General features: G+C 44.2%; 1 protein-coding gene across 5 annotated transcripts in view; it reads left to right on the forward strand.

Moving 5' to 3' along the window:
* cacna2d1a (calcium channel, voltage-dependent, alpha 2/delta subunit 1a) overlaps positions 1 to 15,375 on the forward strand; it is a 44,305-nt gene that overhangs the window by 22,436 nt on the left and 6,494 nt on the right. For all 5 annotated transcript variants that reach the window (XM_029162127.3, XM_029162126.3, XM_055511541.1 and 2 more), the window contains exons 7-32: positions 1,543 to 1,674; positions 1,794 to 1,848; positions 2,028 to 2,078; positions 2,650 to 2,749; positions 4,625 to 4,786; positions 5,139 to 5,240; positions 5,325 to 5,403; positions 5,482 to 5,531; positions 5,643 to 5,732; positions 6,375 to 6,437; positions 7,011 to 7,094; positions 7,193 to 7,267; positions 7,372 to 7,443; positions 7,542 to 7,613; positions 7,692 to 7,753; positions 8,183 to 8,259; positions 10,441 to 10,501; positions 10,640 to 10,746; positions 12,379 to 12,463; positions 12,603 to 12,665; positions 12,833 to 12,948; positions 13,031 to 13,102; positions 13,399 to 13,466; positions 13,544 to 13,582; positions 13,668 to 13,739; positions 15,060 to 15,209. In XM_029162127.3, coding sequence (XP_029017960.1) covers positions 1,543 to 1,674; positions 1,794 to 1,848; positions 2,028 to 2,078; positions 2,650 to 2,749; positions 4,625 to 4,786; positions 5,139 to 5,240; positions 5,325 to 5,403; positions 5,482 to 5,531; positions 5,643 to 5,732; positions 6,375 to 6,437; positions 7,011 to 7,094; positions 7,193 to 7,267; positions 7,372 to 7,443; positions 7,542 to 7,613; positions 7,692 to 7,753; positions 8,183 to 8,259; positions 10,441 to 10,501; positions 10,640 to 10,746; positions 12,379 to 12,463; positions 12,603 to 12,665; positions 12,833 to 12,948; positions 13,031 to 13,102; positions 13,399 to 13,466; positions 13,544 to 13,582; positions 13,668 to 13,739; positions 15,060 to 15,209 — 2,159 coding nt within the window. The remainder of the gene's footprint in view (positions 1 to 1,542; positions 1,675 to 1,793; positions 1,849 to 2,027; positions 2,079 to 2,649; positions 2,750 to 4,624; positions 4,787 to 5,138; positions 5,241 to 5,324; positions 5,404 to 5,481; positions 5,532 to 5,642; positions 5,733 to 6,374; positions 6,438 to 7,010; positions 7,095 to 7,192; positions 7,268 to 7,371; positions 7,444 to 7,541; positions 7,614 to 7,691; positions 7,754 to 8,182; positions 8,260 to 10,440; positions 10,502 to 10,639; positions 10,747 to 12,378; positions 12,464 to 12,602; positions 12,666 to 12,832; positions 12,949 to 13,030; positions 13,103 to 13,398; positions 13,467 to 13,543; positions 13,583 to 13,667; positions 13,740 to 15,059; positions 15,210 to 15,375) is intronic.

Raw genomic sequence — 15,375 nt, forward strand, 5'->3', positions numbered from 1 at the left:
TCAGGGCGTCCTTTCTGGATTCATCATCATCTCAAACAATGATTCTGCATTATTTTAAATGGTGTAACACCGTTAAAGACATGTTAATGAAAAGTATCCTTATAGGGGTCCAACCCATATAAATTCATGGGCATTATTGCTTTATTTATCAGAGACACTGATAATATCCATGCCTGTTGCTCCAATTAGATTCCCTGAATTCCTTTTAGGATGTAGTGTCATGCCTGACAAACAGAGCTTTTTCTCTCTCATCATCATGACCTCGAGGAAGAAACGGACGCTCCGCCGGGGAGATGGATCTGTTTACACTGAAATGGTGATTTATTCCAGCATTTAGCTGATGTTGGAGGACACTGCTTTGTCACACCTTGACACCGTTGCTAGGACTCATCGGTGGTGCCCTGCCTGCCTGTGACTGTTCGTCTGTGTCTGTAATTGCTTCGTCAATTTGGCACAGACGAAAGATGCCCTCAGAGACTTGCTCATTTATTTTGTCCCTCTTCTCTATCATGTTTTCACGGGCACGAATCGCTCACTGCGTCACCGGCCTGCAGCCGCGTCGCGTGAAAACGTGGAATTTCCTTGTTAGTGTGCCGCTCGGCCCGAGCTCCCTGGTTGAGACAAATACCAGAGCTTCTTGTTAACCTGCAACTTTGTGTCACTGATGTCACAGGAAGCAGCGGGACTGATCCATTAGGGCCGTCCTCTGGGAGCGCAGCGATCAGGCCCCAGCTAATTGTCACAACTTATCATTGGGACATGCTTTGCTCTACAGCACCACAGGGAGCCGTTGAAGGCCTGGCCTAAACTTAGTCTTTATCCCACGGAGCATAGAGACTTGGCAAGGGAGGAGGCAGTGGAGAGGGGAGTGAGTGGGGAGCCAACGGGGGCATGAGAGCTGCAGGACACTGAGGCAGAGGCTGAGGGGTCAGACAGAAAACATTTGTCAAGGTTTTATGGCCGGGCATGACTTGTTTACTTTGTTAGAAAGAGCACAGAGTTCCTCTTGGTGGCACAGGATTATTTTTAAATTCTATTTTTGCTGGGTTGCTGTTATTTGTGCTTATTGTGAGCAGTTTGTATGTTTCAAACAACAACAAATTGTAATTACTACCACCTCTTCCTATCACTTTCTTACTTTTGCTTTCTTACTTTTTGCTGTTTCCTCCATACAAACATTCAGACAAACACACAATACAGTAGATTTTAGTTACCGCCTCACATGGAGGTATGACTCATGCACAGCGTCCGTTTGACATGCAGCTCACTCTCCCAGCAGAGAACTGCCTCTTTGGATCAAACTAGATTGTTAGAGCATTAAGGCAGAAAGAGCTGCAGACAAACAGGTAAACACAACTTAAACTGTGTGTCTTTGAGAGATATTAAATTGAGTTTCTCTGTTTTTATATCTGTCTCCTTTCGCATCTTCTTGCTTTCCAGCGCTGTAGAATTTGGTGCTCATGTGTCTGTGAAGAGGTTTTAGTGAAAATATTTCTAATCAACTAGTGACTTTTCGTCTTTCTTCTTTTAATCTTTCTACAGCCACCATTATTTTGAACGAGCTAAACTGGACAGAGGCCTTGGAGGACGTGTTCCGGAAAAACAAGGAGGACGATCCGTCACTTCTGTGGCAGGTGTTTGGTTCTGCCACTGGATTGGCTCGATACTACCCAGGTGAGCAGCTCGGAGGAGATTCTCCAGTGGCTTTAGAAAAAAAAAAGTATAATAAAACACAATGGCCAACACTGTATTTCGTGTCATTAACATTTCTTTCTGTTTCTGTCAAATGCCAGCGTCCCCTTGGATTGACTATAAAATTGACCTCTACGATGTGCGCAGGCGACCATGGTGAGTTCAGGTGCTGTGATCGTGTCATATTGCTGGCTGCAATGTATATAATGCCAAAAGTAGAATAAGAGCCATACTGTGTCTTTACATTAACCAGAGAATGGTTCCATAACTCCCTTTGTCTTTGTGTCCTCTTGATGTGCTCAACCAACGAGTGTCCGCGTGTTATTACTCACCAGGTACATTCAGGGGGCGGCGTCACCCAAGGACATGCTGATCGTGGTGGATGCGTGAGTGACAATCCCATGATTCACCCATTACAGTCAGATTTAGTTTTCCTTTGTGTGCCAGAAGGCCTTGATGCTCTCTCTGACTAGCCGTGCCCCCCTGGGTGCTGCTGCGTTACACTCATGGTTGCCGCCAAGCTTTTGTGACACTGACAAACCAGAATGAAAGAAGCCAGTGTATGAGGCAACCTCATCATTTATGGTGAGCTTATCTTGTCCTGTTGTGCTTTAAAAATACAACGTTTTGGAGAAAGGATTCAGTAAATGCTTCTTATCAAGTTAATGCCGTGTTAAATGTGTAAACATCAGGTGAGGTTTCATTGGAAGAAACACTCACGGCACGGCACCAAGCCTAAATTACAGTGCAGGGTGATGGATGAGAAACTAAATTTGGCCCCTTGCAGCTCTTAACGCAGCTCTGATGAGAGGTTAGCAGACATTAAAACCTGGAACTCCTTGTCTTTCCAACCTTTCTTTGTTCAATCTTACTGATTACTTAATCTGTAAGGTTTGAAGATGGCATCCATATCAGTATTTACTAAACTAATTAGTCTTTTTATTTGTTAAACTACAGGAGCGGCAGTGTTTCGGGCCTCACCCTAAAACTTATTCGATTGTCTGTGAACAAGATGCTGGAAACCCTCTCTGACGATGACTACGTGAACGTGGTCTTTGTGAGTATTCACAGCTACAAACTCAACATGACTGAGCAGCGACACTATTACATAAGTATGTGCACACGTGTGTTTTTGTATGTGTGCTGAGCCGAGACGCAACACCGTGTGAACAAACCCTGAATGCCACAAGCTAAGGCTGATAAATGAATGTGTGCTGCTTCATCACGTCCCTAAGTGATTGCTGACATTGTGGTGGGGGGAATATTCATCCATCTTGATTTAAAGCGCCGTCCCCCATTCGTTTGAGGTGGACCCTTGCGTCCTAGCAACCGTGCTCGTGGAAAGAAAATTAAGTTTTAAATAGCGACATTGGATATTTGCTGTAAGTTTGCGAATGTCTCCAAAGCGACAAATATCGGTGCCACACAGGTGCCATCAGCTTGGACTGTTCTTTCACATTTACCTCAGGATACATCCTGCCCATGGATGCGACTGTGTTCTGTCCTATTTGTCCTACTTCTACTCCTTAATGGCAGGAAAGATAAATTACTTTTTGTGTTTACTTTCTAGATTGAACTTTGATTAAATTTTCCTTCACTTCCCTTAATAAAGTGGTGGTTTGTGTTTTGTAAGGAGCTTTCAAATCAGCCAAGTTGAAAGGCTTTTGAAGCTAATGAAATAAGGCAACAGTCTAATAACCATATCAATGGCATGCACCTCCATTTGTAGATCTATGTATAATAAATTTATCCTATGATGGTAGAATTACAGGTGCAGTGTTCCGCTTTTATTAGAGGACTGTGGTATTTTGAGATGCTTTAAGTTAGATGAAGTTCTAACTTGTACACTATATGTGTGTGTGTGTGTGTGTGTGTGTGTGTGTGTGTGTGTGTGTGTGTGTGTGTGTGTGTGTGTGTGTGTGTGTGTGTGTGTGTGTGTGTGTGTGTGTGTGTGTGTGTGTGTGTGTGTGTGTGTGTTTCGGTTGAACGGGCTGGTGTCTTGGCAGTACCTGCAATGAAACGTTTGCCAGAAACGATGGAGTCAGACATCTTTCTTTTAGCATTTTAGACACATGAACACAAATAGCCAAGAGACAACACACGGGAACAAGCAAAACCAATGAGTTGGAGACTGTTGTGTTTAGGAGGTGATCAGACAAAACTGTTCAGCATTATGACATCTTGCATGTTTCACATTAGTTACATCAGGCTGAACTTTCTTCTTCTTCTGAAATGCTTCATGTCTGCGTTTTGAACATGATCATGATTAGACTGGTGCAATTAAGGCCAAAACAGATGTTAGGTGCTAATGAGCCATGTCCCAGTCGTCCATAGATGCTCTGAGTAGATGTGCCTATGCAAATTTTTTGTGTGTGCATGCATGAATTGATTTGGTTCCATCTGTTCCTTCATATTATGAACTAGTCGCCAGTGTTAACGTGAGGACGCTCTACATGTAGACCTGTGTAAATGTGCTTTATTCAGCTACAGTCTGTCTGTCTCAACACCATAATCCTGCATAATCAAGCTCTTCGGTTCTTTTTTTTTACCTCCTTATGCCACTGTTTTCACATCCCTACCTGCTCTCCTGCCAATTTTTCCTTCTGCTCCCATAGCTCCCTTCGGTCTGTGCAGATTTGATTAAACTAATTTATTAAATCATTTTACAAAAGCAAGGCCAGAAGATAAAGTGTTATTAAAATACAGTAGACCTTTATACTACATTACATTTGTCAATTTTATTTTATTTTTATTTTTTTTACTTTATTTAATTTAGGTTATATCATAATATTTTTTAAAGTACTTTTATTTAAATCCTCCTATACATCTACAAAACTGCAACGAAGGGAATACCGGCCACATATTTAACAGCAAATATGTGAAAGTGCCTTCCCTCTACTTCCCATCATCCCTCCTCCCCTTTTCCCTGCAGTTCAATGAGAAGGCCTTCAATGCAGTCAAGTGCTTTCAGAACCTCGTGCAGGCCAACGTCCGCAACAAGCGCGTCCTCAAAGAAGGCGTGAAGAACATCACCGCCAAGGGGATCACCAACTACACGGCCGGCTTCGAGATGGCGTTCGAGCAGCTTGCGCAGGTTAGGTCGTTAAAAAAATCATTTTATTTTGCTTATATAATATATTATATGTTAAATATATTATATTATATTATATTATATTATATTATATTATATTATATTATATTATATTATATTATATTATATTATATTATATTATATTATATTATATTTTATTTTACATGTGCAATCAAATTGAATTATGCAAATAACAATAGCACCCAGGCAACTCATTTAGCAGTGGTCTTTTTGTTGAAATGTGAGTATTTGTCGACCTCTTGTGGTTCTTCTGGACATTGCACTTTCTTGCGCCTCTTCAGTAAATGCCATTGCAAATGCACTTCATTCCTTTCCTTGCGTCTGCATCTTCTAGAATGTGTCGAGGGCCAACTGTAATAAAATCATCATGCTCTTCACTGACGGAGGAGAGGAGCGGGCCGAGGAGTTCTTCAAGAAATATAACCCAAAGCAGGCGGTAGGGCCACCACAGAATCCACAGACTGCTCAACTCCACTGTTTCTTACTTTACTGCTTTTTTTACACTTCCTTCTCCCCACAGGTACGCATCTTTACATTTTCAGTAGGTCAACACAACTATGACAAACTGCCAATCAAGTCGATGGCCTGCAATAATAAAGGTTAGAAATATGGTAGAAATTCACAACATTTAATTATTTCAGCATAAATTGTAAAACGAGTGCATTGTTGTGTTCAAGGCTATTACTATGAGATCCCATCGATAGGTGCCATAAGGCTCAACACCCAGGTAAACTGTCTGTCTTTCATATCACCACCTAGTTTTATATTGTGCCTCCTTGTGGTTAAGTGGCCAACATGCAGCTTGCAAGGTGATTCCGAATACTTCTCATCCTTGCAGGAGTACCTGGATGTTTTGGGCAGGCCCATGGTTAAGGCTGATGAAAAGGCAAAAAATGTCCAGTGGACCAATGTTTACCTGGATGCTTTGGTACGTCACATGCTGTAAAACATCACTTGCTCACTCATTTTCTTGGTTGCCAGTCCATCACAGGGCCACATATATAGACATTCACACCTAGAGACAATTTACTCTCCCCAGTTGAACTAATTGCATGTTTTTGGACTGTGGGAATATATTAACCTATTAAATAATTACCAAAAGCAAGGCCAGTACAGTTTAAGTGCAAGACAACCTTGTGGGAAATGTCAATTGTGGCTGTGACATTCATGGAAGCCATTCTGTTTTCTGTCGAATGAAATATTCAGAAATTAGCTGATATTCTTAAACTCTGCTTCAACCCTTTTCCATTATCACATGTCAAGTTAAGGATAAACTAAATTTAAAAAGTCTGCAGAGGCTTGAGCCAGGGTCTAGTCCTTGGCGACTCTGTAGATAAGAAACCAGAAATGGCTTGTGATCATCAGTTTGCTGATGATCGCTGTCAACGTGTGTGACTGCGCTGACCTCACTGGGAGTTTAGTTTATAAAAGAATTTAGTTTATAAGCTGTGGATCAAGGGACACTTCCACATAAAAATAGATCATCCTTGAAGAAAAAGTATGATGTGAGTTAATGCTACAAACAAGTGCAAATACTTCACATATGTTCTATTTGTGCTGCATTTTCCAGGAGCTCGGCTTGGTGATCACTGGGACTCTGCCTGTCTTCAACAAGACAAAGACAGGACCAGGGGTAGGTAGAGAAACAGATTTGGGCTCATAATCACAGCTTTCATCAGTTTTCCTTCATAGGTTCAGTCTGCATTTGGCATGTGGGAGATTATTCTGGTACAGGGACATGTCATAGGGTTTTGCAGACCAAGCAAATGCTCTCAACCAGCATCTCATCACGTGCCTTTAACCTCTGCCTTCTTAAGGCTCCTTACGTCCCGCTACACCGACGGTCCTCAGAGCTCTACCATGAACCATGTGTCGTCACAGGAAGAGAATCTAAAATGTCAAAAAGCAGAAATCAAAAGGAGATCAATGGTACAGATCAGAGAGACAAATGATCCGGTAGCTAAGTGCTTCAAGATGAGTTTACATGTCTAGCTCGGAGGGTTCAGGGTTAGCTCCGCTGTGACTCAAAGCGAGACTGGAAATGCCTTGTCAGTGAGTCATGACGGCCCCTAAAGCTTTTGGGAATGAGACTGTCCAGATTTCTATTGCACTCCATTTCCTTGAAATCACTCAGTATACACAGAGGGACCTGACTCATCCAGAAAGAACAGCAGGACTCATAAGATCTCTGCCGGTTCTCTCTCAGAAATCTCAGAACCAGCTCATCTTGGGGGTGATGGCTATTGACGTCTCCTTGGAAGACATCAAGAGACTCACTCCTCGGTTTTCTGTAAGAACGCACACAGTTGAATAGAGCCGACAGAAACCAGCCTTTTAGACAATCTGTGTCAAACTGTGTCCTCTTGTTCTGTTTCATTTTTCCTGTAGTTGGGACCTAATGGCTACTACTTTGCCATTGACCCCAATGGATACGTGCTGCTGCATCCTAATCTCCAGCCACTGGTACAAGAGTCACTAGATTTAATGTTCTGTGTTATCAGTGCTGCTTTTGGAAACAAATATTGTAGAATAAAGTTTGCTGTAGAACCGTTTGCCTTTTATTTTAGACTGCCAAGTTTCACGAACCCGTAACGCTGGACTTTCTGGATGCAGAAATCGAGGATGAGATCAAAGTTGAGGTTTGAGATTCTTCCAATTCAGCATAACATGAGCTCATCAAACAGCAGCAGTTGTTTCCTGTGTGTTCTGACTGATTTTGTTTGAAATTGTTTAACAGATACGGAGGAAAATGATCGATGGACAAAGAGGGGAACGCAAAATACGCACATTGATAAAATCTCAAGATGAAGTAAGTTTACTCTGCATAATTCATGAAACTTTAGTGTTGAAACGTCCATGTTCACTGACCCCTCTGTCATCTTCACAGCGCTACATTGACCAGGAGTGGAGAACGTACACCTTTGCACCAGTAAAGGGGACAGATTACAGGTAATTCACACCAAGTGATTGCTTGTTGTATTTGAAGTGCTTTCTCTAAAATACTGTAAAATATTCATCGTAATTACATAAAACATGCTGTAATTGCTGTGATTTGGATGAGGAGGCCCATTAGAAGCTGCCTTCATAGCGCCTGTTAAAGTATGAGGAGCGGGACCTATTGAGACATTTGTAGTGGTGCTTACGATGAAAGCATGACTTTATTCCAAACATAAGGAGCAATATGACTTTGCACTGGTTGCCAAAACACACATGGAAACAGCTGGTTGAGCAAGATTTAATAGCAGTGGACCCATAACTGTACAAGTTGTGTATGCTGTTATTAATATTACTGTATTGTGTGTGTGTGTGTGTGTGTGTGTGTGTGTGTGTGTGTGTGTGTGTGTGTGTGTGTGTGTGTGTGTGTGTCCATCCTCGCAGCCTCGCCCTGGTGCTTCCAGACTACAGTATGCATTACATCCGAGCCACAATCGGTGACACAATCACACAAGCAAAATGTAAGTGGAGTAAGATTTCCAGGTTCCTTACACACACACACACACACACACACACACACACACACACACACACACACACACACACACACACACACACACACACACACACACACACACCTTAAACTCCAGTCTCTGTGGACTCACACCCTCAGCTTAGCTTTTTTGTCGCCAGACTGAGGGACAAGTGGCTCCGGGTTCACCTTTCACGCATTCATTTATTTAAAGCTGTGTGTCACTCTGTGTGTGTTGAGCCCCCTATTGAAGGGCACGGGGTGGATCAAAGGCTGCCTGTCTGTCTGGTCTCACTAGTTACTCATGGTGTTACTCAGGACAGTGTGTGTGTGTCTGTCAGTGGCCATGTTGGTGCTTTTATTTCTTGTCTAACAGGCATCTTGACCCTACGAGTGAATGATTAGAGCTCCTTGAGTGATTAGTACTTGGCCTAGATCGTCTGAACGTAAACTGATTTCATCATCTCACCCTTAATGACCTAAACCTCCTCTTGTATTCTCCTTTGGCTGCTTACTTGAGTTTAGAGTCAAAGTAAGCAAGACTTTTTCCTGTCCTTCTCTTTCCCCATCCCCTATTCCCCCTGCTCGCTTCTTTATCCTCCTCCCGTGCTCCTGCCCTCCTCAACTCCTGACCATCCCTGGTGTGTTGGACCCCTGCAGCATTTTTAGGCAAGTATTCTCCTCCTGTGCTTGACCTTTAACCCCAGGCGTCTTGGTACTGTGTCTCCCTTTGGGTGTATCTGCACCAATCACCTGATGTTAGTCACTCGTGAACACAGGAGGGTTTTACTAGCTCCTGATTAATAGTAATCAAGCTTGTGCTCTCGGAGGCAGCGTTTCGCATGCGATGCTCGCCCACACATCGAGCTGCACATGGTGCGTGTGTACATGTCCCTGTGTGTGTCTAACCCCCCACCTGCTCCAGTGGCTCTCAGATGTGGTTCTGGCACTAACCCGCTGTGGCAGGAAGAACCACGGACAGGACTTGTGCATTATTTAAAAGTGAAGCCATAAAGGGAAAAGCTGTGAGTCTGCAGAAAAAGAACATGAGTCGTTCCTTCCCTTTTGTTTTCTTTAGTTTTCTCTTTCTTGACTCACTTGGATGTTTTACTGCCTTGTTAAATAACACCTCATGAAAGACAGAGTTCCCCCTGACACGCTGACCTTCACCTCCTCTGGAGATCCTGTGCCTTTTATCATGTCCCGGTTCGTTTTTGTCACGCATTTACGTGTTTGCAGGTTCATTCATGGAAGGAATGCAGCAGCACATTTTGGATATTGTCAATAATTTAGTTGTGAGTGCAGGAAACACACGCAGTCGTCACTTCTCAAATCTCCCTGCTCTCCGTCATTACTCGGTACTTGTTGAATTAGTCAGTATTGACGGGATATCAAAGGAGAACCACATGGGTGCAATTATTACCCAATCATGACCACCGAAGAGCCCCTGTCGTCATGAGAAATTTGTCTGTACAGTATAATCAACTGTCGACACGAAGTGCTTTGGAGAATGTCAGGGAAAGTCAAGGTCCTGCGCTGCGCTTAAGATGCCTCAGTTCACTGTGATGTGCAAATACCTCACTGAAGTGTAGTAAGCCCCACGATTTACAGTACCACCAAAAGAATGCTAATATTAATGTTAAAGAGGAGCTTAATAACAACTTTAAAGCTTTCTGACCACATTTTAAGCCTGTCTTTGTGTTCTCCATCAGCACTGTCTCCATTTACATCCAAAGGCCTCAAACCCTTTGTTCACAATGCAATATTTCTATTCAGGACTCGCTCTGTGAATAAAATATTGTGTCACCTCTGACCCCTGTGGTTTTACCCTGTCTTTTTCTTTCCCCCTGTCGTCTTTTACCTCCCTGGGGAACGATCCTCTCATTCGCTCACTCTCTCTCTCTGCTGGGATTTTTTTCCACTCCAGGGAAAAATGGCAAGTATTTATTTTTTCTTTACTTTCATCTCTCTCCTCCCATTTTTGAGCCTTGTCAGTCCTTTACCCAGTTTGCTTGGCCAGCTCTTATTGCTTAGTGTTACATTAACTGAATATGCAGTGTAGAACTGTCCAGAACCTTTACTTCCATTAGTCCCAGTTTATTAATCTATACCATTTCATCTTTCACTTGAATAATCAAATGTCAGATATTGACATTATACCTTTCACTAGTTTCTGAAAGCCTCCTGGCGGACAAGTTTGATGAATATGGCTATACATTCATTGCACCAAGGTAAGATGTTATTCAGTTGTGAATTTTATATTTGGAACAGTTTGAAAACGTGTAATTTCTAAATGTGTTGGAGAGAATAAAGAACTACAGATCTAATTTATATCTTGTGGGTCATAATCTACTCCTGTTTTCCCTCAGGATGTACTGTAAGGACCTGAAGCCTCCTGACAAGAATGCAAACAACACAGAGTTCCTGATGGACTTCAACAACTATATCGACACAAAGACTCCAAATGACCCCATGTGTAAGTTTGAAAATCTCTCTTTGCGACATGTAAATTCCTATTTCCATTTCAAAGAGCAGCTCCCCTTTACGGTCTCTGCTATAGTATGTATATGTGAATGAATTTCAGCCATGTGGCTTCACATTAAAGTGAACATTTAATGGAAGAGCACCAGCCTGGGCCTGTTCCCAGAGGTCTCCGCTTCCAGTGAAATACGGGTCTGACTGGACGCTTCGCTGTGCTTGACCGGGCAGGGCTTTGTAATGCGGAACCCCTGCGTTCGTGTTACCTATTTGATGCTAACTCTAAAAGTCTGACGATCACACGCCTGAGCGCACATGTGTGAGGCTTGTCGGCTCAGATGTGACACACGCGCTCGCACACACACAATATTTATCAGTAATGCGCCTTCCACACCCCACCTATAGCCGCTCGACCTCATCCAATTACTGTGTGTTTGTGAGAAAGAGCAGGACACGTCAAGCCAAGAGTCAAGCAGGGCCATAAAACAAAGCAGGGGCCAGTGGACCTTCACCCAAACATCTGACCAACGCATTAGCATCCTTGCCTCCTTTTATATCCACTAATTAATATGCATCACCCTCGTTTTTTACTAGTTGACTAAAGCGAATGCCTCTGGTCTCCATTGGGTCCCATATTATAACTTGATGGTCTGCATTTAAGAACTCACTTCAAACATCTCACCGTGAACGGTCCAATAAAACTTTTCACCCAATTGAAATATTACTTTCACCATTATTAGCTGCTACTTTAATGGAGTCCCTGAGGAGCGGGGGAACGAGCGCGAAAGAGGAGTTGGGCCCATGTGGCCGGTTGGCGTTTCCAGTATCGTTACACGCCTTTCTTGGTTAAGCCACTGCAGTGGCGAAGAAGTTGAAGTGCATTAGGAATTCCTGGGCTGCGTCCAATAAAGAATCTCTAATGAAAACCACAGCCAGAGAACAGAAGGTGGGTTGGTGTGGAAGTAAAGTGTTAGACCAGCTGTTTTCTCTGATGTGTGTGGTGTGCCATAAAGGTTGGAAGAGGTGCTGGGGCTGCATCAACGAGCCTTAATGTTAATGGACTGAAGCGGGTCGTCAACGGGTTCAAAGAGACGGGCACGGCTAGAAAACGGCAAAGCAGCTTTTATCACCTGTTATGTTAATCAGGTGGTCTGAAAATAATTAGTCCAGCCTCTGGCCGTGCAGCCCCGCACCCAGTGGAGATGCTGCTCGCCTCCATGCATGGATTCCACTCTTGTCCTGGGACGAGGCAGCGGCCCAGTCTGGCCCGCCGAGCCAGCGCCTGCTGTTCCAGCCCACAGCAGCGACACTTTACTGCCGTGAAGTGTCCCCTACAGCATCGAGCCGCGTGTCCCCAGGCGGCGAGGAAGAGGAAAGACCGCAGCCACACAAGTGCTGCTGGCCCACCAGGAAAGATTTTTCATCCTCCTCCTCCTCGCTGTCACTGCAGCCTCGCCGAGAGCAGAGCTGTCTGGCTTTTGTGTCTGAGTGTTTAAATGTCTTCAGCAGGTGAGGCCTCAGCGTGTCGCACTGATTCATCTGCCAGCTTGGCTCCTATAGGGGACCCGTCGACGTACACGCTGTACCTGCTTACCATAGTGATCCACTAATGCTTTTTAATACTGCTTAGGTAACGTGGAGCTGGTGAACCGATTGCTTCTGGATGCTGGCATCACTTCAGATCTCATCAAGATTTGGAAAGAGACCAAGTTGCAGTATGTGAATCACTATTTTTCCTCCAGTGCCGTATCAGTACACATGGTTCTAGTATTTCATCCCCACCAGTAAATGTCAGGCAGGCATGAAGTACTTTCAACTTGTGTGTTTCATAGCTTTATCTCCTCTGCTTGTCAGGCAAGGTGTCTTGGCCAGATTTGTTGCCACTGATGGAGGGATCACCCGGGTCTACCCCAAAAGGTGCGTCCATAATATGTTGGTGATTATCCGAGGAGTGGAGAAATATGACATGGTCCTCTAGGTAGCCTGCAGCTCACACGTGTACAGCCGTTTCATGTCTAATGACCCGCCGCTGGCCGTCAGCGTCTGGGCCTCGGGGTCATGTTTTGCGCGAATGTGTTTCACAGCGCCGGGACGAGCTGGAAGGAAGAAGCCGAGACGTACGAGTCCAGCTTCTATAAGCGCAGCCTGGACAACGATCTCTACATCTTTACTCCGACGCCGTACCTCGCGAAGGAGAACGGTGAGGAGCGTCCTCTGCCCTTCTACGCGATGCAAATATAAATAAATGCAATAAATAAAAGTCTTTGTTTAACCTCTTCCAGCAAGCGACGACTCAGTGCTGGTGAGCAGAGCAATAGACCTCACTATTGATGGCGTCACACTGAAACCTGCTGGTAAGAACACACACACACACAAACACAAACATACACATAACTCTTTCACTCTGTCATTTACACATAAACACACACTCTGGACTTTGTCTTATTTGTAGCTTATGTAGGTTTTACTTGACGGCCTCTCAGCTGTTTGTCTGTTTCCCTGCTCACCCTGACACACACATACCAACCACACATCAGCTTGTCTCGTCTCCTGTGATCCTTGGCCAAATTAGCATTTCCTAAGTTCAGAGAGGAAAGTTTACGCAGCGGTCCCGCATGATGGAGGGTGTCTGACTCGTGTTTGATTCCAGTGGTCGGAGTGAAGTTGGACATCAGCACTTGGATGGCGAGCTTCACCAACACCATGCAGAGGAGCAATGTGAGTAGAGTCTGTCTGCAGGGACACACACTGTGCTCACCATTGCCATTCATTTGGCTGCTCTGCTGTGTTTCCAGTGCAGTGATGAAATCTGTGGCTGTCAGAGAAACCACCCGGTAAGAAGCTTCATTTCATATTCATATTTCAGGCTGAGAATCAGGACTCTGCAAAAACGGCTTCATGATTTGTTTGTGGTTGTAGTACGTGGACTGCTTCCTTGTGGACGACGGCGGCTTCCTGGTGATGTCCAATAAAGACGAGTATATTGATCAGGTGGGCCTCTTACTCACAGACCTGCACTGTATTCATCCCCAGCACCGATCCCTGTACGCGAGAAGCTACGAGGGGGCTTGTGCGGTCGTCTTAGTAAATGTTTTTTCATGTGGCCCCAGCTCCTTCCTAATCAGGGCTGGGTGTGCGCTGGATAAATCAGTCCCCCTCTGAAGTTTGGCAGCAGCACTAAAACCCAGGGACCTGAGGTCTTGTTTGGAAAAGGTTCTGTGCCCTCAATCATATTTGCTAAAGGAGCAAATTCTCCCTCTCCCTCTCTCCCGCTCTCTCGCCCTCTTTCTGTAAGCTTCTCTTGCTCTTTGTCGTCCTCTCTCCGGCTCGTTCTATTCTCTTACCCAAAGGCCCTCGGAGAGCGTGCTGCCAGCAGGGCTGTGACTGTTAATTCATTCTTGATGTTATTGCACAAAGAAAGCAGAGAAGATTTATATTTATGTGCATTCGTGTCCTCCGGCTGTTAGATGAAAGTCAAGTGGTTGATGATGTGGAGGATGGGTTGTTAACGGCGACCTTACAGAGTGGGAGAGGGAGACGCACGCATACTCAGACATGGATATTACTACTTGAACATTTCACACCTCCAAGAAGCCCAGACAAGCTGCTTCCTAGATGAAGGAACGAACGGCCGCCTTCATGGTCTCCATCGTCCTGCTTTGAGAGAGATTTACTGCTCGAGTGCGTATCTAAATTAGCCGTGAGCATTTACTGCTTATGTATTCACATTATTGGCCATTTAGCACATGTGTTTTACATACATACGCTGATTTAAGTATTGCGAGGGAAGAATATAAAATACGCCGAAGCCTAAAGTCCACTTTGTGCGTTTTAGTGTTTTTGCTCACACATGGCTCAAATATTTCTCAGTGGACCCTGAATTCATTTCCTCCGTGACGTTGTGAGGTCACATGCTAATAGTGCGGTGGAATAATGGATGAAGGCTTGTTTAAAAAAAAAAAAAGGTTAATGAAAATTATTTGTGTAGAGGAGCGATTGTGAGAATGGGCTGAATATACAGAGTTTTACAACAGGTAGTTTCTACTTTTATTGTGGGTCAGCTTATAAAGTTTCGGTCCTCTGTATTTTGGCTGTAGAGTACATTAAACCATTTTTAGCTGCTTGTGAACATTTTTGCAGATGGAAACTCACCTAGTTACCCGCAGCAGCCCTGAAAGCCCCAGTGAACTTCCACTAGAGAAGCACTTGAATCAAAAGGACCTTGATCATCATCAGCACTGAAAAGGTTCATCATTCACTGAAGCACCGCTGCAACATCTAACGTAAACCTTTTATAAATGTTTTCATTAGATTGGAAGTTTCCTGGGTGTTATCGACCCCTTCCTCATGAGGAATTTGAATGACTCCTTGTTCACGCTGAAGAAGACCTATGACTACCAGTCCCTCTGTGACCCCAAGAGGGAGAGCAAGGCGGCTGCAGGCCTACGGTCTGTTTATGTGGTGAGTTACATTGCTGCACACCTTTTGATAGGCACACATGCCTTTACTCATGTAATTACACTGTTGGTTGGCAGCCAACCATCAGTCTGAGCCGGGCACATTGGAAGGGAAGCCGAGGGTGCGTGGAAGTTGTACTAAAAGTAGTGGGATCAGGTGATCTAGTGAG

Source organism: Betta splendens, chromosome 9 (assembly GCF_900634795.4).
Source record: "Betta splendens chromosome 9, fBetSpl5.4, whole genome shotgun sequence".
Taxonomy (NCBI): domain Eukaryota; kingdom Metazoa; phylum Chordata; class Actinopteri; order Anabantiformes; family Osphronemidae; genus Betta; species Betta splendens.